Source organism: Patella vulgata, chromosome 7, assembly GCF_932274485.2.
Source record: "Patella vulgata chromosome 7, xgPatVulg1.2, whole genome shotgun sequence".
In the NCBI taxonomy this organism is placed as follows: Eukaryota; Metazoa; Mollusca; class Gastropoda; family Patellidae; genus Patella; species Patella vulgata.
The window spans coordinates 20,536,212-20,558,575 of NC_065885.2; the positions used below are offsets into that span (position 1 = coordinate 20,536,212).

Here is a 22,364-nt window from a genome sequence, read left to right on the forward strand (position 1 = left end):
ACAGCTGCTGAATGCTTTTTTTAGTTGAAAAGTAATCTTACTAGCATCATGGAAAAACAGAAGTATATTAGAAAGGCTTGTACCATTTTCATAGTAAAAAAAAGTTCCAGCAACCTTGACATTGATTGAACCTAAAACTTTGCAACTTGATTATAACAGCTAGACAGTTCAGTTGGTATTCACAATATTTTCTATCAAGGAATCTGAAAGGTCTTGAGCTGGGTCCTAGACCAATCGAAATTAGTAATGAAAAATGTGGAGTATTACGCGGAGGCCTTGATAAGGTGTACGGTGATAAAGCGAGATCAAGCCTTCTAATGAAGATAATTCGGTGTAGACGACAATAAATGACATAACTGCAATATAAATTTCAGAAAGATTGTTATCTATAGGTTACCAGTTTTAACCAAAGAAGATTCCATAATAAAGGGGCAAAACCCTGGAGGTGATTATCTGAAAATTTTGAAATTCAATAAGGACTATTTTTACACACTAATTAACAATCCCACAGATTTTTTTTAAAACATTGATCAAGCCCTCTGCAAAGTACTTGCAGGGTTCCCGCGGTCCTTGAAAATCCTTGAATATCCTTAAATTTAAAATTTCATTTTCAAGGTCTTGAATATCCTTGAATTTCGCGGAAATAGGAAAATATCCTTGAATTTCAGTTGAGATCCTTAATTTTGTTTCAAATTGGTAATAATAGTAAGTTGATATGAAAATCCCGTTTAGATTAGAAGTTTTATAACGATAGTTGGTAATGTTTTCTTTATTTTTAAGATGAAAAATTGTAACTTTAGGCTAAAAAATGTCCTTGAAAATCCTTGAATTTGACGTATATTTATCCTTGAATATCCTTGAAAAAATGTTTGACGAAGCCGCGGGAACCCTGACTTGGAAATGACACTACTATGCATGTGAATCATGGTGACAGTTTGGGGTACTGTAGTTAGTTTCAGGCATTCCTAGTGCCAAAGGGTTAAAAAGATCTATGAATTATTGTAACCTCTACTGGACTAAGAAGTAATTTGAATGATTGAGTGACGACATACATGAGGACATTTAAATGTAGGTGTATAAAAATAAAACTAATCATACAGATAAATATAAGATAAAATATTGCCTGGTATTGTAATATATATATTAAAATAAATACACACATATTATATTACAATTATAATAAAATTATTTTAAAAAATCCTGAGTTAAATTAATTGTTTATTATTCAATTATTCAAGTTTTGATTATTTATAGGCATTTACAGATTTCTGCTTTTGCTTTTACTGATTTGTAATTTTGTTTGAAGCAGAGCAATCTTGGGAAGTTTTAACATTTTGTCATCAAAAAATGTGGAACATAATTTGTATTTAGATGACAGAAGAAATGACTTGTTGAGGTTGTACCAGACATCCTGTAAACATTGCACTTTTTAAAGCAGAATCCAAAAATATAAAAAGAACAAGGTTTTGATTGACCGACTTTCAAATGTGCCAAAGACATGAACAGCATTTTACAGGTTCGTAGCAAATTCCTGTCCTAGCTGGAGGATCTAGAACCGATTTCGGCCAAAATGTATTGATCAACCAAAAAGGAAGCATGAGCACATAAAAACCTGAAATTATAAAAATTAAAATAATTGAATTGAATTGAATGAATAATAAATTTTTGATATATGTAATGTCATTATACCACTCTTAAGAGACATGTTCTTGTGCAAATTCAATTTATAGGTGGAAAAGGTGCTTAGTTCATCTTTTATTTGTGTAAACTGAGGTGAAGGTAATGTCACTTCTCTGTCCAGTAAAACATAATTTGACATTCTTTTTTTTAAAACAGTACTATGTTAACACTATCTGAGCGATGCACCTACAATTTGGAGTGAAATTGTCAATCATCCTTAATGTATTGCCACTGCAGTCACAATATGCCATTCAGGATGATACGATTCGTGTCACGATTCATAATCAGGTCATTATTTACCGAGAAAACAACAGGATAAATGAATGATTGATATATTTATTTGTGCCGATCTCGATGAAATAAGACTGTTTTATATGGATTGAAATAAGGACCAAAACAATTTAAGAGTGTTTGTGTACTTATGGATAATGTGCGATGTGGATAATTAAGAGTGACAGGTTAATTACTGATGTGACAAAAACAGAATCACGAAAAATTGATTCAGTGTCTCACGATTCGATACGTGAATCATGGGAGAATGGACAGGAATGATAACAAATGTAACGTAAATCTTACCTATACTAATCCCAGTAATAGATGCTAATATCACAGACAATGTGTATAGAGCTTCAGTGGTGTTTTTCTGTAATAAAACAGTTAATATTAGGGTAATAACAGATTTTGTAAGAATTAATACTGGTATTTTATAACAGTGTACTTAGTTAAACATGTGTACATTCCAGAACAGAGATTCTTTATAATTGCATAAGTGAGAAAAATATTATATACTATAAATAATGCCAAAATCATACTTTTCTATGAAAAAAGCCCATATTTATTGGGAAAAATAAAATTCTTCAGAGGCATTTGGGGAAATTACTTTTCTCCCTCTTAAATTCCATACAACCCAAATAGGTCATTAATTTCTATGGTGGTATATCACTATTATATTTGTTTCTAAGGTGGTATATATCATCATTATTCCCTTTGCACAGCACACTTAGTGGGCAGTATACAGTTGAAAACCCCACATGCAGCTTCTTGAGCAATACTAGCATGGAACTGTACATGATGGAAATGACACATCATGACTAGAGTTGCCATATGTCCCAGTTTTACTGATACTGTTTTTAGGGGGCACTTTTTATCGTCCAGGGACCTGTTTCACAAAAACAGATTTTAACTAAAATCAAAAGGAAATTTTAAATTTTATACGTTTCACGAAGATCGATTGTAACTTACAATTCAATATCAATAGGGAGAGTTTCATACATTGTAACAATGTTTGCACATGGTCAGACAGTCGTAGCGTGGTGAAATAAATGAGTTTATTGCGTGTAACAATCGCACTACTGCCATAAAATGGCAGAGAATGCATCTCTTAGCTTCAAGAAATAAAAAATTCCTAGGCGTCCCAAACCCCTCTAGATAACAATTTATTGCACTTTTGTTCGACGCTCAATAAGTCACAACCTTCGGGCATTAACGTCAGGCTCAGATCTTTCGATAACGACAAATGTCCTGGTTTCTACTGTGAATAATCTTGTAACCCTAATAATGACAGGCCTACGATTTGCTGTACAAAGGCTTCAGACCACTTCACAAAATCTACCATATTTGGCTATAATCACAACATTGTATAGAAATGTAATATGAAACTTACACAATCTGTAGCTTTAGATGTTAGAATAATATAAGAAAGACCAGTGATTAAACCCAACACACCAAATACATGAAATATAATCTTCACTAATCCTGGTACAGGTACCATTACCATAAACAGAAAGGTAAATCCTGCAGAAAATAAAAAAATATTAGGTAGGACTACATTTATTTTGGATTATGTACGTGGGGTAACAATCCAGTGTTCACACTGTTGGTCGTATATATTGCAATTTACAATCTAGTGAATTCTTTGGTGATAATATATATGAATGCGGCTACACAGAGAAGGAACCTAGCTCACCCAACCTATAAATATTGGTAGCAAATTCATAAGAAATGTAGCCAGTAAATGATTGGCTCTACTGTTTTTTTTTATCCATGGGTCAGGACTCATGGCTGACCAAGGCATATCGACAATCTGATGATGCTGGAGGTAGTCATTCACGACATGAGCGTGGTAGGCACGGGCATTATTATCTTGAAAGATGAAACGTCTACCTGCACGTTGAGCAAAGGGCAGAACTATCGGTGACAGGATGTGGTCACAGTAGTACACACCAGTGACCCTTCCTTGGGCAATATGCAAGTCCATTTTGCCAGTCATGGTGATTCCTCCCTACACCATAACAGACCCACGCCTGAATCTGTCATACTGTCTGACGTTAACGTTAGCATGACTGACACTCATTTACACGCCTCCAAAAGCAAGCAAGCCTATCGGTGAAATCCAGAGTAAATTTAGACACTGCCACTGGTAGGCTACAGTTACTGCAAGTGGTGATCTTAATAATAATTATGATCTATTTGAAACTAAAACTATTTAATGGGCTAAATCGCTATTCTTGGCACCTAGAAATGGGTCGCAACGCATATAATAATGTAATGTGAAATTGTGAATATATAATAATAATAATAATATATCCGATTGACTTCAGATTGATACACAGAGTTTAAGATCTTGAGACGAACCAGGGTCGTTAAAAAAGTATTAACATTAGTGTTACTTTGCTCTTATTTTTTTTTGAAATTTTTTTTCACAAGTTGATTTCCTTTATTTTGTTAATGTAGAATGGTAATGAACTGCTCTTTTCATTTTCTTTGTTTTATTTGTTTCGTTTGAATTTGATTTATCTGTTTAGTTTTTGAATGTTTAATTTTTGTTAATTGATTCAACTGTTTAGTTTTTGATTGTTTAATTTTTGTTAATGAAGTTGATTCTTTTAAATTTCGTTTTTATTTTTTGAACTCTACTTGGTGTAGGAGTTCATCAGGTAATACCTCGACTGAGTTCAATATAGAGATTAGCCGGTTGATTTGTTGGATATAAATCTTTGAATAATAGCGCCTAACAGGCAGCTGTGTTTAATTATGTTCTCCTGATTTTGATTGTTTCTGTGTGTTTGAAGTATATGTTTGTGATATGCGCTTAGAAACACTTCACGTGTAATGAAGCGCTATATAAATCGAACAATAATAATAATAATAATAATAATACTACAGTCCTGCGAGTCTAAAACAATGCATTGGATACACCTAGGATTTAATTACAAACAAAAATAAAGCTATCAAAAATATAATGTTTAAATGTGTAGTGGTAGGTATGCAGTAAAGGCAAACAAAGAATATTGTTTAATTTATACACTGGTCTATCAAGAATAAAACGTTGCATTCTTGATTAAAGTGATGTACTTGTACACTTTCACTAATATTACCATCAGGACAATTGTGCTATTTGTGAGGGGGAGGGGTGGTATCTGGGACAAGGGCCCACTACCCGAGGACCTATGCTTGGCAATACCCCTTTCTGCTTAAAAATCAGCCAAATTAAAAATTATCCAGCTTACCTCTACACTGTTATGAATGAGGCAGAATTGACTAGAGTTTTTAAAGTCACCAAAGATGATAGAATGTATATTCTTCATCTCCATTTCACAATTTATAATAATGGCTTTATTAGCCTAAGTTATGATTTCCTTTGTAAAACTCTTTTGGCTCAAGGCAATCAAGTCATTTGTAAATTGTTTCACGTGTCCTAAAATAATATGTACGTCCATGATTATGACTAGATTACTAGTCATTTGAATATATTAAATAATTGAGAAGTGGTAACAAATGTTTTTAATTTTCTAACGAAAACATGAACCACAGAAATGATTTCATAAATTAGAAGTTAAATAAAAATGTTTTATTACCAACCAATCATAATTAAAGTCAATATAATGGAGACGATGAGGAATTCAAACAAAGGTTGCCCACACCATCTTTTAGAATGATCAAGGTATAAAACCAGTAGTTGAGGAACCAGGAATGCCACAGATAATATCATCACCAAAAGAAATCTGACAAAAAAAAAGGGAGACAGACTGTTAATTTATAGTAGCCTACGACATGAAAACAGGCGGATAGTATAGTACCTATCTTAACAGACTAGATAAGTATTCCATGTTAGTCTTATATTTTGAAAGAAACAGATAATTTATTTTAGGAAATTTAAAGAAGTCATATATATCCTATTAAAATATGGTAATTACTTGGACTTTTTTGCCCCAAAATATGCCTTAAAAATAAAAGTACAAAATTGGTAAAGATCTGAATGAAAGACACCCACAAATGCACCTGACCAAGTCTAAAATTGATCCCAGTATCATGAGACGTGGCATACTTAAAGGAATTAGATACATAAACACATGTACCATAATTTAAACTTACATTTTAAGCCTGTTATTTCTAGGAAACCATCTTACCAGATGGTAGATAATGTGAGCCCATAAATACTGCCACATTCTTGTTTTTTAATACGTGTTCATATCTGAAAGGAAGACATTTTTCAATAGAAACAATGGCAATATACTGAAACAGTGTTATTGAGGCTAATAAAAGTAGTACCTATTATGAAGGAGAAAGTGCATCATATTGTTACTATTACAGTGATCTGTCTATTAAAGATAACATCGATTAGATAATTTACCTCATCTCTCGACTCTATGTTCTCAATATATAGCCGCTTTGCTGCTATGAATCACAGTTGTGTGCACACATGATACATCGTAAATAGTATGAATGAAATGTTGAAAGTCAGTGAAGACTGCTTGATTAATTTAATCGAAAATGTATGCAATATAATATGCTAAAGTTGTGTTGCTATACACTGAGCTGGGTATGTTTAGTCAATCATAATACTAATAGTGTAACATTATTTTTCAAAGAAGTTACAGGCATTAATAAATTAAATTGATATCTCAATGTTTTCAACTTCTCGAAGCTAACTATAAATAATATCATCAAAGTGATGTCTATTATCCTCTGAAAGTATATATGACATGAAATGGGGTTTAATGTCCTACTGTTCTACGACTGGGCTAATGATGATGGGCATACGCCATACATTGTGCTATGATGAGGGAAATTTTGCCCAGACAGTGGCACTACGCCCTACTCTTTATATCGAATCCTAATGAACTATCTCTGCCAGTAACACTGGGAGTGAACACACGACCTTCAGGCTAGCGAGCCAGCGTCTTACTCACTTAGCTGCAATCACTATTCACCATACCATGTCTGCAATGTCATTATGAATTTATGGCATAAAATGTGTAGGCCCTGTCGGCCCTGTGCATAAAAACCGTTGGTTTTTGCCTTTTCCTGTCACGACCTGTGTCAATTTTGACAAATTTGCTATAAAAAACAGTCTATTGTGAAATAAACATCTGAAATTTCAGCAAATATAATGTCTATATTAAAAGTGACAAATAAATAAGTAAATACTACATTTTGTAACAAGCACCTGTTTTTATTGTTTACATCCGTTGTAAAGGTACAGCTCCCCCTATCAAAGGGATTACTCTCATAATACATTATCAGGTCAAAGACTACTAATTCTCTTCCTATAAACATCACACAAATGCCTACCCTTTCTTGGTCTATAACAATTATTTTGAACATTCCGACGATCTTAATCTTTATAACGCCAAAGAGAGAGAATTACTATAAATAAACAAACGTTATTCTTAGTCCATAAACAATTTCACGGACAGTTATCATCGCGTATTATACACATTTTCTTTTATGGGATATTTACCTGGGTAGAGGCAAACAGTAGGTCGCGAGAAAAGCAGATGGGGGACTTACAGACGAATTTAGTGCTATAGATGCTTAAAATTGGATCTAGGATTTAGTAACCCTACCACCATTCAATTTGTGTCGAATGTTTCGTTAATAGATATGGTAGTATAGGTCTATAATACTGAAAAAAGTAATTATTTCCAAGTGCCCGTCATCCGAAACATTGATACCGACCAGTAACATCATTTCCTGAGCAAATATTAACTTGGCCGTTAAATGTGCTTCTGCCCTGTGCTAAGAGTTTATATGAGAAAATCTGCACGAACATGATTTAAGCAACATGCCTTGTATGCCACATTATGACGAATTCTTCACTACAGCGACTTTGCATGCATGTTGAATATGAATATGTAAAAAAAAAAAATAAAAAAAAAAAAAATAAAAAAATAAAATAAATAAATACCAGATAATATATTTAAACAAATATACTTATGTATTTTGTTAATTATGAATTTCTATAGGACTGTTGCGTGTATCATATTGTACATGTTTATTCGAAAATACCTTATTTGCATATTCACGTATCAAACAGCTTTTATTCACGTATCAAATACTATAGCGTTCGAGTGATAATCTTCTAAACTATATAAAATGATACTGAAACATGCCAATTTCATTAAGGCATTTACAGGTGAAAATGATAATACGACTGGCTAAAAGGGGAAAAGTATGTTATGTTAATTATCAGGTTTTATTGCCATGGTGACATTGGAGTTTTTACCTCTGCTCTGTAGAATGTGTTAAAAACATCCTTAAAATGATGACACTTTTTATCTGTTAAGGACTGTCTCATTCTACCTGAAAACCGTACATGATTTAGACAGGTAAGAGTATAGTTGAATTTTATTTCCATTTCTTTTAAAGGGCGGATACAAAATTTATTTTAGACTAGCTGATGAAGTTGGATACATACCAAGGGAGCTCGATACATAATAAAAGATATACTGACTGTACCTTTGGGTTTTATAACGTTCATTTTATACGATATATTGACAGCCCAATAGTACGAAAATTGCATATTTCCCGTGTCCCAACAGGTCGAACAAAGATAATATATTCAAGACAACTAAACATCTTTGATTGCATTGTATGTTTATATGTTGTGTCTTTTTATACGCCCACATTTTCATTTGGACGTGTATTGTCGTCGCCCCTGTCCGTCCGTCCGTCCGTCCGTTCGTCCACAATTGTTTGTGAACAGTCTACAGGTCACAATTTTTATCCGATTTCAGTGAAACTTGAAATATAGGTTTATCACCCTAAGATCTCGATTCCTTGCGATATTGGCATGTATCGGACTGTAACTTCATGGATTATGGCCCCTGATTGTACGAAAAATCACGTTTTAGCTTGTGAACACTGTAGAGGTCACAATTTTTATCCGATTTGGTTTAAACTTGAAATGTATGCTTATAACCCAAAGATCTTGGTTCCTTTCGATATTCGCGCATATCGGAAGGTAACTTCCTGAATTATGGCCCCTGATTGTACGAAAAATCGCGTTCTTAGCTTGTGGACCCTATAGAGGTCATAATTGTTATCCGATTTAAAAAAAATGTATTATTATATCACCGTTACACCCTAAGGACGACTGAGTTCGAATTTCGTGAAAATCGGCCCAAAACTGACAGACAAAATGGCCGCCCTTCGTTCTCAAATAGCGTAAAAATATGGTATATCAAGGTTGTGGACCCTATAGAGGCCCCATTTTTTATTCGGTTTTGTTGAAACTTGAAATGTAAGTTTATAACCCAAAGATCTCGGTTCCTTTCGATATTCGCGCATATCGAATTGTAATTTTCTGAATTATGGCCCTTGATTGTAGGAAAAATCACTTTCTTTTTAGCTTGTTCTCTATCCATCTCTCGAAAATATGGGCGTATCCTGCCTGGCAGCCGCTGGTTTAGTTTTACTAAAGCTCCAGTAAACCAGAAAACAATCTCACTGTTGCGACAGTCAAGAATAATTTGTTAAAGTGTAATGGTGATACTATCGTAAATAGTGTTAATCCATAGAGACGTTCACACTTTAGCGAAAGCATATCAAAAGACATTGTAAAGAATGTTAATCCCGAGAGGCGTTCCTACTGTAACGTGATAACATATGGCCCCACCCCACTCCGACGCTATTTGAGTAGTTTATTATCATTTCAGTGTAAGCCCTGAACTGTGCCTTGTGTTCGTTTGAATTATTTTTGTTATATGAATATGGCACGGTCTCTTACATTTGAATAATAAAATAAAATCGTCAATTTAATAATCAGTGTAATTCGTTGTTTTGATATTGAGATATTGAGATATAACCGAATATGTGTTTAAATGACGATAGTTTAAGCCAAAGGAATAACATATATTTGTTCGGATGAGACGGAAAACCGAGGTCCCGTGTACACATTGGCATGCACGTAAAAGAACCCTTGACAGTTGGAATTCGAAATTTGAGTAGTCCATAGCACCACTGTACGGGCAAAATTTTCCTTACAGCACACTGCATGACGTTAAACCCTATTTGATTTAAATTGATTTCCTATGGTGCTGCCATGAAATAACAATGTACTATTTTAAAGCAAAGACTTGTTTTCTTTGTGTATAACAAGACCGTCAAGTAGAATGGGATGGCCTGTAGGAAATGAATAGTACAGTGTAGAATGAATATAAACTTAAAGATACATTATGGGAGATAAGATAAAGAGATGGCAGTTCTCGCTATAATAGTTAAAAACTAGATAGTGTAAAGGTAATTTGCTGAAAATTTCAGTCAAATTGATCCAATTTGAGCCGAGAAAGAAGCTGGTGAAATTTTTGCATAGTCTCGGTCATCATTACTAAAATCATTAATATAAACAGCATAGTCTCGATTATCCACTTTTATTGATTTAATTATCAATAGCCGTTAGCGGCATATAGGAATCAAATCCAGCCAACATCGAAGGCTAGCCTTGACATCGAGAGTTTATTATGGTCTGGATAAGTTAATTAATGTCTAATTGATAATTTAGATAACATTTCAGGCCTAAAGAAAGACTTGTAATAAGCAGATTTTGCTCTTGCATAATGCATGTTTAAGTTAAAATTGACTGAAGTGAAGAATTTGTGGAGCAAAATGTTTCTTTAATAAAAGTACTTTGACATGTCAGGCCTTCTATACCACTTGTTACTTTGGATTAAAGTTAAATATTCAATTCAAAACAGCACCAATACTTTCTTTTGTACATGTTACTTCAACATCCACTTTTGATTGCCGCATCTCCCCCAAATAGCCCGATTATGTGTGGAAACAAATGTTTTAATGTACCAATAGAATCGCCCATTCTAATACACGTAATTAGCTACGTGATCATACAAAATAAATAGTATATTTCAAGAACATCATGGGTAAAAAAATTGTTATTGTTTTTATTGCTACAGGCTTTAGCCAGAAAAGACGATGTCGTGGTCATTATCTAATAAGACGAAGACTCGGGTTCATCCAAATAAAATTAAAGAACACGAGAGAAACGATTCTGTTTCATCATTATCACCGTCTGAACTGGACCGGGCTATAAATGACGTGTTAAAGAGGACAGAGAGATCTAATGTTCTACGATGTGAATCAATATGTAGAGGTAATATTATCTTCATCATGTTAATGGTTTACCATTGGTCCAAAAGCAATGGTAATAAGCACTAAGAACAAGGTGTTTTGCGGTTAATTCTTATATGTGTTTAGGCATCATTCAAACGGACGACGATTAAGTCATTCATAGATATCTAGTTCATTTCACCCTGAGTGACCGTAGCAGTGAAATTTAGAGATAGGATTCAATCCTGAGACGATTTTAACAAAGGACCCGGTTCCTAGTCATAGTATGTTTTTGTGCTAAGTCTACCTCTAAGATTCACTGGGAAGGTAGCTAATTCGAAACACTACTTTATCAAGCGTGGCAATAGCTGTTGAGCTTTTGACCAAAGCTTCGGCAATTTGACAATTAGGTTCAACACGGGTCCGCCGTGTTTTTGTACTGAAACATATAGACAAACTTTCCTTGTCAGTGCGACTTAATAAACGTCTCGCACTCGGGATATAGTTTCATGTGTCTAATTCCATAGTTGATGAAATCTAAACTTTGTTCAAAATCGTTTCATACTTAACCAAAATTATAAAAACGCGATGTAGTCTGCAGGAAACATGCTAATTGCTTTTGCATGTACATGAGGTTTCGGAAGGTTCGTCATTGAAAATATGCAGTAGTTGTCTTTATTTTTCAACCAGCTTCAATGAAATTACGAATGTGGCTTTGTATCCATATGGTGTCGGATGAGTATAAACCCTTGCGGTTTTTATTCAAGCCATCCTTACATAGTCAACCATTTGGTGATTGCAATCGTTTATGAAAACTCTCGTTCCACTCATGCACGTATTTTAGGCCGACAATTTAAGATTAAATACAACCCCGTGCGTTTTTTTTTATTTTCCATTTGATTTACAGACAACCCAATAACATCAACTGGTAAGAAAACCCAACTCGTGAAGATGGTCTCCATAGTGATGATTCCAGTTGCTGTTCTAACCGGTCTTACAGCCAATACGTTTGTGAACACGTTCACGAGCTACATGTCGTCTGGTATTAGGAACACCATCTTGTACTCTGTGGAACTGGGTCAAGTCGTCCACAGTTTACAAAAGGAGAGAGATATGAGTGCTCTGTATATCAGTAAAATCAGTCCAGTATCTAAATCCTTTCTATTACAACGATATCCAGAGACGGATAGATCTATTGAGAAACTTACATTCTGGACGACTTTATCCCGCTTGGAATTTCAGTCAAAAGACAAGTTTCTGTCCTATCTTAACAGGCATAGGTAAGTCAATCGTAATTAAAATGAAACAAAAACCGCACTCAAACCTATTGGCATCTTAAATGGATACATTTCTGAAATTTGAAAACCAGATTTAGTCATTGGTCAGGTTGTTTTAACTATACCATTTTGATTTTCTAATTGATTCGAATCAATCAGTAAAAAAAGCCCAGTTCGAACTCAACGGCGTAAAAACCACATACTGAACATCAATGGAGTAATAATTTGTGGTGAGCATACGAGCAGTGCTGCTATTAAAGACTATTGGCAAGCGGAATTTACCCATACGTATCACGTATCCGTATCGTATACGTGATACGTTGCGTCAATGTAGTTTTAGAGTTTTGGCAGATTTTCGCGTCGCGTACGTATGCGTCGATCAGCTGAGCTTAGTTCTATTACAGCATGATGGCAGATATCTACCAAGATCACCATCAGTACTACTCAAGTGCCTATTATAGCCAACAATTTCCCGGAGGCAATGAAGTCGCTCGACAGTCACTGAGCTATTAAAAAAAATTAATGTCGAATCTTATTAAAAATCTTCGACTTCGACTCGACTGCAATTTTTGGTTTCACTAATGTATCATTTCAGAAAGTTTATACCACAGAATACCACAGAATAAAATCATTTACAGATTTGCAAGGTTCCGCCTCCCTAAATTTAGCAAGTAGATCAACCATCATGGTTAAAATCACATCAAATATATACCTTCGTGTTCTAGAATACACAAAGATCCATGAAAACGCTACGATACAACATTTCAGCGTCTAAAGGTAGTAAAAAAGACGGTAAAGGGACACGACAATGTTATACGGACCTTTTCCGTATGAAAGCTGTTCGATACGTGCTGCCGTATCCGTGTGCCGTATCACGTATGAGAAATACACACACATTGATTACGTCACACGCAAAATCCATACGGATACGCGATACGGACCAGAAATTTTCGCTTGCCAAAAGTCTCTAATATCTCGCTATTATACGTAAAACGGAGATATCCCCAGTTTCCACCGACATGCCAAAGAGTCATTCGCATACATAAAGAATTACAAACGTTGGGCCCGAAATACTCACGATTTTTGGATATGAAATCCCACTCCGTTCTCGTCTGAATACCTTAAAATGCCCCAAACTGACTTGATATTAAATCCACCACCACTTTCTTCTAGGTATGAACTTGATACATTGAATCAAACAGTAACTAAAGAGCTGGAGATGTACACGACATTAATTCGTGTATTTATCAAATGGTTGTACGATACGATGACAGAGGAAGAGTCAGGGTTCATCTGGAGAAGTCTTGTGGCCTATCTAGAAGTTATAATAGTCAAAGAGTACATGGGTCTAGAGCGAGCTTTAGGCATGGTATTCTATGCTAAAGGGCGGTTCCCCTCACGTAATGTTTATCTCTGGTTCTCTGAGAGTCAGGATGTGTCGAATGCCACGTTTTTATCAGCTAGACGTTATTCTGATCTGGTAGCTACTCTTTATAACAAGAATATCAAGGTAAATTTCATTTTGTTGACTAGCATACAGTTTTTCTATGACATAGAAGCCACATGCCACCGGAATAAAATCCAAAATTTCAAGCTAAATTGTCAGCTAGCACGCATTTAGTAACTAATTTATGCGAACGCATTCTTTCACAACCATAACGCAACGGAGAATTAGTTTCAATGTCATTTAGTAATCGAACTGGAAATACACAGAACCCTGTGCTATGAAATACAATTACTGTTATTACTGAGCGTTTGCTTTGTGAAGACTAGAGAACCCTAGTCGAAAAGTAATAAACAGCAATTGAATTCCATAGAAGTGGGTGTTGTTTAATTATTAAATGCCATTGAAACTAATTCTCTAGAACTGAAACTGTTTGCCAGTGGGATTTTGCATGGGACACAGTGGAATACAATACTGATTATTACTGAGAGTTTGCTTAAAGATACATTATGGGAGATCAGATAAAGAGCTGACAGTTCTCACCATAATAGTTAAAAACTAGATATTGTAAAGGGAATTTGCTGAAAATTTCAGTCAAATTTATCCACTCTAAACCTAGGTTTCAGCGATTGAATTTTCGCCCTAGCCTCGACCATCATTAATAAAGTCGGTACGATAAAAAACATAGTCTCGATTATCCATTTTATGATTAAATCATAAATGAAAGTTGAGCAGCAAAAGGGATCCCGATCCAGTAAATATTGCAGACTAGCGTTGACATCGAGAATTGATTATGGTCTGGATAGGTTAATTAATGTCTAATTAATAATTTAGATAACATTTCAGGACTAAAGAAAGCCATGCAAGAGACATATTTAGTTCTTGCATAATGCATGTTTAATGGAGTCCAGTCGAAAAGGTGCCCAGTAATTATTGTAATCCATTGTGTTTTGTGCATTATCATGAGGACAAATTAATTGTTTGGAAAACAAGAACAAAAAGGAAACATGGGCAGCTCGAGAATCAGGATACACATCCGTGCCAGGAGACACAGTTATGTGGGTAACAGTTACCCGTACTGTACATCGCCCCCAGGTTTTCATGCAAACATTTTGAAAAGCAATCAAATTTTTTGGTCAAGGGAACTACTTCCAGACAATATAAATTGATAAATTCGGGCCAGAATTCCAAATCTCCCTAAGCATATACAGAGATTTCGTATACCTATGCTAAATGACACTAAAAATAATGATTGCTTTTGTTTAAGACGGGTCTTAGTCAAAAGGTCGCCCAGCAACAGACATAAATTGTATATCACTTTCAATTAATCAATAGAAAAGAACTTATATTGGCCGTGCCTGTTGTTCAATCCTCACCAAATAAACACAATATCGTTTAAATCAATTAATCAATGCTAATGAAACCGTTTAAAATGGTTAAATTTGGGCCGAAAGAAAATAGTGTAATTTTATTTTGTTTAAATAATTTCTGTGCCTTTAAAACATATGATTTTAAATCAGGGCAATGAAACAACATTGAGTGTTTTAACAAGTGTGAGGGCAGAGATTAGACGAAATGAGCTCAATGGTTTAGGATCTATAAATAGTGTAATTTTATTTTGTTTAAATAATTTATGTGCCGTTAAAACATATGATTTTATATCAGGGCAATGAAACAACATTGAGTGTTTTAACAAGTATGAGGGCAGAGATTAGACGAAATGAGCTCAATGGTTTAGGATCTATAAAGATGGCGGAATGGTGGTATAACAATATGACCGTGTATATGGATCTTCTACTCGAAACACAATCAGAACTCGCCCAGGAAATTACAGGATTATTGGACGAACGACAAAAAATCAACCTGCAAAAACTCATTGCTATTTCAGTTGTTTTCGTCTGTGTCTTCGTCATTTGTCCAATAATCATCTACGCTGCTTATAAACTGACCAATGAAATACAGAAATATTCTATTAATCTAACCAATCGGTGAGTATTATTTCAGATGTTTAAATAAATAAAAAAAAAACTATATCGCTGATTCTCGACAAAGCAAAACATTTTCTGCTCTTGTAAAAAGAAAAATTGTATTCGGGTACAGCAATTTAATGTTACACTTAACAATAACGAACAAAACAAATATTAAAGACTACAGTGGTCGTTTGATTAGAATATTGGAATATCCAGGGTTCATATTGCTGCATGAATTAAAGACAAACTCCCGGGAATTGCCATACTGGGTTCCAATAGCTGCGCGAATTAATACAAACCCTCAGGAATTGTCATACTCGACCCCAATTGCTGCGTGAATTAGGTGTATTAAGTGACAGAGGACATCAACGATTACCCGGGAGTTAAGGCTATTTAAAAATTGAATGTGGTCGCAGACTATGCGGGTGAATCTAATCCAAGTTTACATCGTGCATAATGATGCATAATGTGAGCAGTGTCCGATATGGTATGTGTAGTCAAGATTGTCAAGTTTCCCAAACTACTATTCAGAATATTATCTAATATTATCTAATACAACGATCTGGTCTGTATGATATTCGAGTGAGTTCAAGAATAAGAATTGTATTCAGTGATCGCAAACATACCAGTGCTTGTATCTCTTCATCTAACTCTAGATTAATCGTAGTAATTATTTTCAGGACGAAGGCTTTAAACAAAGAGAAGAAGCGGACTGAAGCCCTTCTACATCAGATGTTACCACAATCCGTTGCGACTGCTTTAACTTGTAACGAGGTGGTGGATGCGGAGAATTTTGATGAAGCAACGCTCTTTTTCTCAGATATTCAAGGCTTTACACATTTATCTGCTCGTAGTTCACCGATACAAGTGGTAGAGATGCTGAACAGTCTATACACGTGTTTTGATGGTCGCATCGCCCTCTATGATGTTTACAAGGTGGAGACAATCGGCGATGCCTACATGGTTGTTTCTGGTATGTTGAATTAATTAAAAAGTCTTGTAATTAGGGGCACATATATTTCGGTTGACCCGGTTGACAAAACCCGAGGAACTACGATACATCCCCCACCCCCACCACCACCAACCCATAACCACTGCTGGTAAACTCTGTGAGACAGGCATATAATTATCTGTCTAGGCGTTGTGACTGCAGCATAAACCGCGATTTCGTACAAACGTAAGCGGATTAAATCAGATGACAGTTACATTTATTTTCCAGAATCTTAGCTAAATTGAATAAGATTGTGCGTACAATGGAATGCTCTTTCTATCCCAACCCATAAAAAGTGTCATGTTTTACTTACAGGTCTACCGATGAAGAATGGTATACAACACGCAGCAGAAATAAGTATTATGGCTCTTGATTTATTAGATCACATCAGCTTATTAAAGATACCCCACCTACCTGGCACCAAACTAAAACTTAGAATTGGAATACACAGTGGTAAGTCGCCGGTCTCTTCTCTTTAACCCAAATTTCTGAAGTTCTGATCCCGGCGAAAACTGATTTTCCAATTATTGTCCTCATTAGTCAGGCGAAACACTTGGCGGGCTCACAAGTAAAGTGTGTCAGGTCATTCTGGTGGTGGGAACAACCAAAGTCTGTTTATTTTGGGGTGGGATGGAGTATTCGAGTGGTTTAACGCTTGCGTTTGACATCATAATCTATGTCAGTGAGTCGTGGAGTTTGGTCCGAGCAGATTAGTTCATAAGTTATGTCATTAAGTCAAGTGGTTTCGATCCCAAGCCTGAAATGGTCTAGCGCACAAATCAGGTTACAAAGAACGCAACTATAAACCATAAAACAATCTGACCAAATTACATAAATAACAATTTAGAAATATTATTGGTATATTTATTGAAAACAGGATCTGTAGTAGCGGGTATAGTGGGCACCAAGATGCCCAGATATTGTCTATTCGGTGAAAGTGTTAGTATAGCTGCTAAAATGGAATCACTCGGAAAACGTAAGTTAGAGCTCATTAAAATTACTTAACTATATACTGTTTTTATGGCGATTGTGTTTCAATCCATTAAAACTCACGAGTATCCGATGATCTAGAGAGTTGATTATGGGTCTTTTCGTGTGAATACATGTCACACGACATAAAGGAGCAGCGGTGGCTCAGTGAGTAAAACGTTGGCTCGCTAGTCTGGAAGTTCCATGTTCGATCCCTACGTTGGCCGAGAAAGTTCATCGGAATTTTCCGGTGTAGTTCCCCCTTGTCAGTGGTGCGCGACAGAGAGCCTGTCAAGCAACATTGTATTGATGTTCAAATGGGACAAAATCAGAGGTCCCGTGTACGTAAAAGATCACTTGTCTGTTCAAAAAGAAATAGCACACTGTATGGCGTTTGCCCGTCTTCATTAGCCCAATAGGAGCAGAACAATATGTTACACTTTTAGTTCTTTAAATTGGTTCTGGACGACAACACTGGTTTAAACTTCATATAATACTTTTATTTTACTTTAAACATATCATGTACGAGACTTCTTAAATTATACTTAGTTACCAGGTTCCTTGTCTTGTAATAGCCTTGTTTCCAGCTCGTCTCTCTGGAGTGGATTCGAGACCGGCGCCGTCTCCATTCCAACCAACTTACACGAGCCTTGTTCAGACATTAAACCAAAGACGCCCATAGCCTGTACACTAAATAATCTCCTTCTGATTCCTGCTTATAACCCCTTTCTAGACAAAGGGTTGTCGAAGAGGTTACGCAGTTGGCTATATTGCATCATATACTAGAGTAAACGTTCAGTACAGATTGCTTTACAAGACAAAGGACATTACATAATCAGGCCAGGGGTAGTAACTAACTATCTGTGGGCCATAACATGATAAGGACGTTTAATCAATTTCATGGATGGAAGGTGTTAAATAACATTTGCATATAATATATTCCATTTGTTTTGTAATAATTAGGACGTTAAACCCTATTTCATTTTATTTTTATCTTTCCTTATCTGCTACAATGTAATGAAATTTATGTTTTTCTTGCTATGGTAAATTCTGGACGAGTGTCGTTTCTATCTTTATCAGCCTCCATATTATCCGTTATTTTTAATGCTAGGCTCTCATGTCGTACGATGCGTTACGAAAGGATTGTTCCTATTGAGCCCACGATCTGAGATACGTTCGGACACGTTTTTATACGATCAACACGATTGCTACGACTGATCTCAATATGTTATAAGACTTGATAAGATCACCACGATTACTCCGCGATTAAAACCACGATTTCAATCGCAGCGCAAATCGTGATAGTGGAAACCTAGCATAAAATGTCCAAGTATTTACATTTTTTAAAATTTTAGCTGGACAGATACATATTAGCATAAAACCTAGAATAAAATGTCCAAGTTTTTAATTTTGTTTTTAAAATTTTAGCTGGACGGATACATATTAGCGAGACAACCCATGATATACTTTTAAATTTGGGAGGTTTTACATTTGACGAAAGAAAGGATTTAATAATCCAGGTTAGTTTTTTTGATTGATAATATAACACAGTACGGATGAGCTGAGTACAGAGTGTTTAGGGGCTTACATCCCGAAAATTACGACACAGACAATAAAATCTCTGGATGTGTAACGATGGTGAGGTTGAAATCCGCCGTGTTCCCACTGAACGAACAACAGTTACATATAAATACTACCTGACAAATGATTGTATATTGGCCGTCCATTTGGATTCATTAATAATCGCATATGCACACTCTCGATTCATTATATATTTTAAAATTTTAATTCAGTTTCACAACCCGAGTATGGTTAACACCGGAAGTATTGTTTGAATTTCCAATACAACTGCACACTGATCAGCAGTGAATTTTCGCTAGGACGCTACAATCACTGATAAGGATGACATCGATGCGACTTAATGAGCCGGAAATATTAACCTTTTTCCTGCGACAAATTAAATTCTAAAACATTTTTTTTTATGTATTAGAAAAATAAATAAAGGCGTTTGACGTATTTGTAGGTAAAAATTATTTCCTATTTAGTGCAAATGGGTATTAAAATGAGTAAAAGTCTCCATTCTGCAATGCACGCGCCACTGAGCCAATAATTGACGCCGCTTGATGAGACGTCACGTGTTAAAGGTAGTCATCTTTTACAGAGACATTAGAAGACTTTCGTAATCATCTGTGAAACAGATTGGTACAGATGATATTTGATGATGCTATTGTATATTGGCCGCCCTTTTGGATTCATGAATAATCACATATGAACACTCTCGATTCATTATATATTTTAAAATTTTAATTCAATTTCACAACATGAGTATGTTTAATCCCGGAAGTATTGTTTGAATTTCCAGTACAATTGATATTTGATTATTCTATTTAGAGCGTATAGAGCCATGGCCTTAAGCCCCTTTAACTTCGATGTATTATTTGTGTTTTCAGCAAGATAGAGAGTTAATGATGATATTAAAGGGATATTTACACACTTACTGGTTGATAAACCATGACAGCAGGATACACAACACCAGTACGAGTACTTCTTCTCATTCCGGGGATGAACTCTCCGACTACGACAATGGAACAGATGACGGAGACGGATTAACGAAACGTGCATCTATCCCAGGTAAAATTTAGTATTGCTTCAGTAAGGTCTGGAAAAAACACCTACGAAGTTGTTGTCTAATGGTCTAAAGCGTGCGCTCTAGATCGTAAGAACTGTTATCATTATAAGTCATAGATTCCATCCTGGCCGCCTGTCTAAGTCGGTTAATCCGATTTTCGGCTACTTCTAAAGTCATTGCCTAAAATATATTATACATGTTTGTGGCGCTTTGGCATTTGAAAAACTACCAAAAACAAAATTTTGTATCAATAATAGTATTTTCGACATTGTTTAAAACTCTAAGCCTAACACCAGTAGAGAAGATGCTATTCAGAGCGCCACAAATTCGTTTAGAAATATCAGTATACTCTGTCAGCCGATCTTATAATATGTGCATGTTTTACATATTTTCCAGAAAACACTGGCATCGTTGCTCGTGGAAAAGCCACTAATATTCATTAATGCATTGAATCTACTGACAATAACTGCAATGCGACAAATATCACTATGTTATAGTTTTTAATACTGTGTGCATCGTCTACAGATTAAGTATCTACGTGTTCACTGTTTATTTAAGTTGGGACAATTTGTCATCATTATTCAGCATTTATCCAAATTAATTGTTAATTTAGGAGCAGTTGAAAGCCTTTTTTAGGGAATAAAACTGGAAAAAATCAGGACGAGAGACTCTTACAAACACTTATATCATTGTCCTGTGAAAGTATGTGAAGCTCAGATTTTTTTGCAAATGTACCAACAAAAGTCTACAAATTTCACACAATGTAATTGCCTGGATAACCAGTATAGACAATTAAAACTGTCATGTTTTGTGCACCCCCCCCCCAATATATTGTGATAGGTTAAATACGATCCTGGTTTCTGTAAACTATTTATGTAATGCTATAATCAGTAAATGTATTTACACATTTTGTGTTTTTGTTATATATACCCGCCTCTCTCCATATATTTCTTTGTATACAAGGTTTCCAATAGGGAGTCACGGTGTCTCAGTGAGTAAGACGTTAGCTCGCTAACCCGGAGGTACTAATCATCGAACTACAACAAGTCATTCTCCTTAAAAATACCTTCACCTGTAATACTATGTATACTGTAGAGGTTATTTAAGTTCTCTAAATGATGCTATGGTTAATGTGTTGAAGTCGTTAGTTAGTACAAGTGACAACGAGAACGGGGCTTATTAGATATACATTGTAGATTAAAAACGGGCAATGACATTATAGTCTGTTAATCCGAATATGACCATATTAGAACACTGTGTTTAAATCCAGGGTAGCTTCTGAGCAGCTGACTAATCAGATAAAGGAAGTACCTGGCCAATTTCCCGGGGGCCAGTCTATGACTCGAACACTTATCCTTATAAGAAAGATTTGGGTTTAATTTTTTTTAGACACCAGTCAGAGAGCGCAGAGAAGACATCATTCAGAGAGCGTAGGGAAGACATCATTCAGAGAGCGTAGAGAGACATCATAGAGCGGTCCTAGATGGACGTTTTGCTTCTTCGACTTAGAGGTCGGGATTCAGACATCATTTGGAGTTAAAGGCCGGGATAAAGACAACATGTAGTGTTTTACTTGTTAAGTCTGAGTTCTAGGCTTGTTAAACCTAGACTGTAGATATTATAATAACTCATAACTTACTATCATAGTTGCTGTAGTTTCCCGTACTTCATATACAAACATAGTTATAAAAACACAGTGTTCCAGAATTTATTTATCTATAAAAAAGTACACACCGTGAAAGTCCCTTTACCTGGAGATCCGTGGCCAGGATAGTGTTACACGCTAAGTTCAATTAGAAGCAGAGTTATTGTGTGCTAAACATTGTGCCGGTCAGACATGCGAGTCCAGTTTAATACTCCCCTGCTTTCTTCCTAATGCGGGGACAAAAGTTACTAAGTGTTTCCCTTTACCCTATATCAATCAGTGAAATCCTGTTGCGAATTCCCAAAGGTGTGCGCTATATTTGCGGTACATTTGAAAAGTACAATAGTAAATCAAGGAGTGATCAATACAGAATTGGTTCGAATTTACTGTTAGTGTGAGTCCCAGTGGCTC

General features: G+C 35.4%; 2 protein-coding genes across 4 annotated transcripts; one reads left to right on the forward strand and one right to left on the reverse strand.

Annotated features, from left to right (window-relative positions):
• Window positions 1–1,124: 1,124 nt before the first annotated feature.
• On the reverse strand, window positions 1,125–7,173 carry LOC126828612 (uncharacterized). 3 transcript variants are annotated; one of them, XM_050558491.1, is made up of 6 exons: window positions 7,130–7,173; window positions 6,055–6,154; window positions 5,542–5,684; window positions 3,344–3,474; window positions 2,257–2,323; window positions 1,125–1,612 (listed from the first exon to the last, which is right to left on the reverse strand). In XM_050558491.1, the coding sequence occupies exons 2-6, from the start codon at window positions 6,126–6,128 to the stop codon at window positions 1,482–1,484; spliced, it is 546 nt and encodes a 181-aa protein (XP_050414448.1). In that variant the 5' UTR covers window positions 6,129–6,154; window positions 7,130–7,173; the 3' UTR covers window positions 1,125–1,481. The 3 variants fall into 3 exon arrangements, with proteins under 3 accessions (XP_050414448.1, XP_055958572.1, XP_050414447.1); XM_056102597.1 differs by lacking the exon at window positions 7,130–7,173 and adding an exon at window positions 7,114–7,124; XM_050558490.2 differs by lacking the exon at window positions 7,130–7,173 and adding an exon at window positions 6,873–7,103.
• A 3,720-nt stretch (window positions 7,174–10,893) lies between these two features.
• On the forward strand, window positions 10,894–19,217 carry LOC126828054 (uncharacterized). Its single transcript, XM_050557635.2, has 8 exons — window positions 10,894–11,071; window positions 11,936–12,308; window positions 13,479–13,815; window positions 15,415–15,737; window positions 16,400–16,692; window positions 17,026–17,163; window positions 17,588–17,686; window positions 19,108–19,217. Exons 1-8 carry the CDS (start codon window positions 10,894–10,896, stop codon window positions 19,215–19,217), a joined length of 1,851 nt encoding a protein of 616 aa, XP_050413592.2.
• Window positions 19,218–22,364: the final 3,147 nt, after the last annotated feature.

Coding starts and splice junctions, on each gene's coding strand:
- LOC126828612 (XM_050558491.1), bottom strand. CDS start 6,128: ATGTGGCAGTATTTATGGGCTCACATTATCTACCATCTGGTAAGATGG. Junction 5,685..6,054: donor AGAAATAACAGGCTTAAAAT/GTAAGTTTAAAT, acceptor TTTTTTTGTCAG/ATTTCTTTTGGTGATGATAT. Junction 3,475..5,541: donor ATTGACTTTAATTATGATTG/GTTGGTAATAAA, acceptor TATTTTCTGCAG/GATTTACCTTTCTGTTTATG.
- LOC126828054 (XM_050557635.2), top strand. CDS start 10,894: ATGTCGTGGTCATTATCTAATAAGACGAAGACTCGGGTTCATCCAAAT. Junction 11,072..11,935: donor ATGTGAATCAATATGTAGAG/GTAATATTATCT, acceptor TTTGATTTACAG/ACAACCCAATAACATCAACT. Junction 16,693..17,025: donor TGCCTACATGGTTGTTTCTG/GTATGTTGAATT, acceptor TTTTACTTACAG/GTCTACCGATGAAGAATGGT.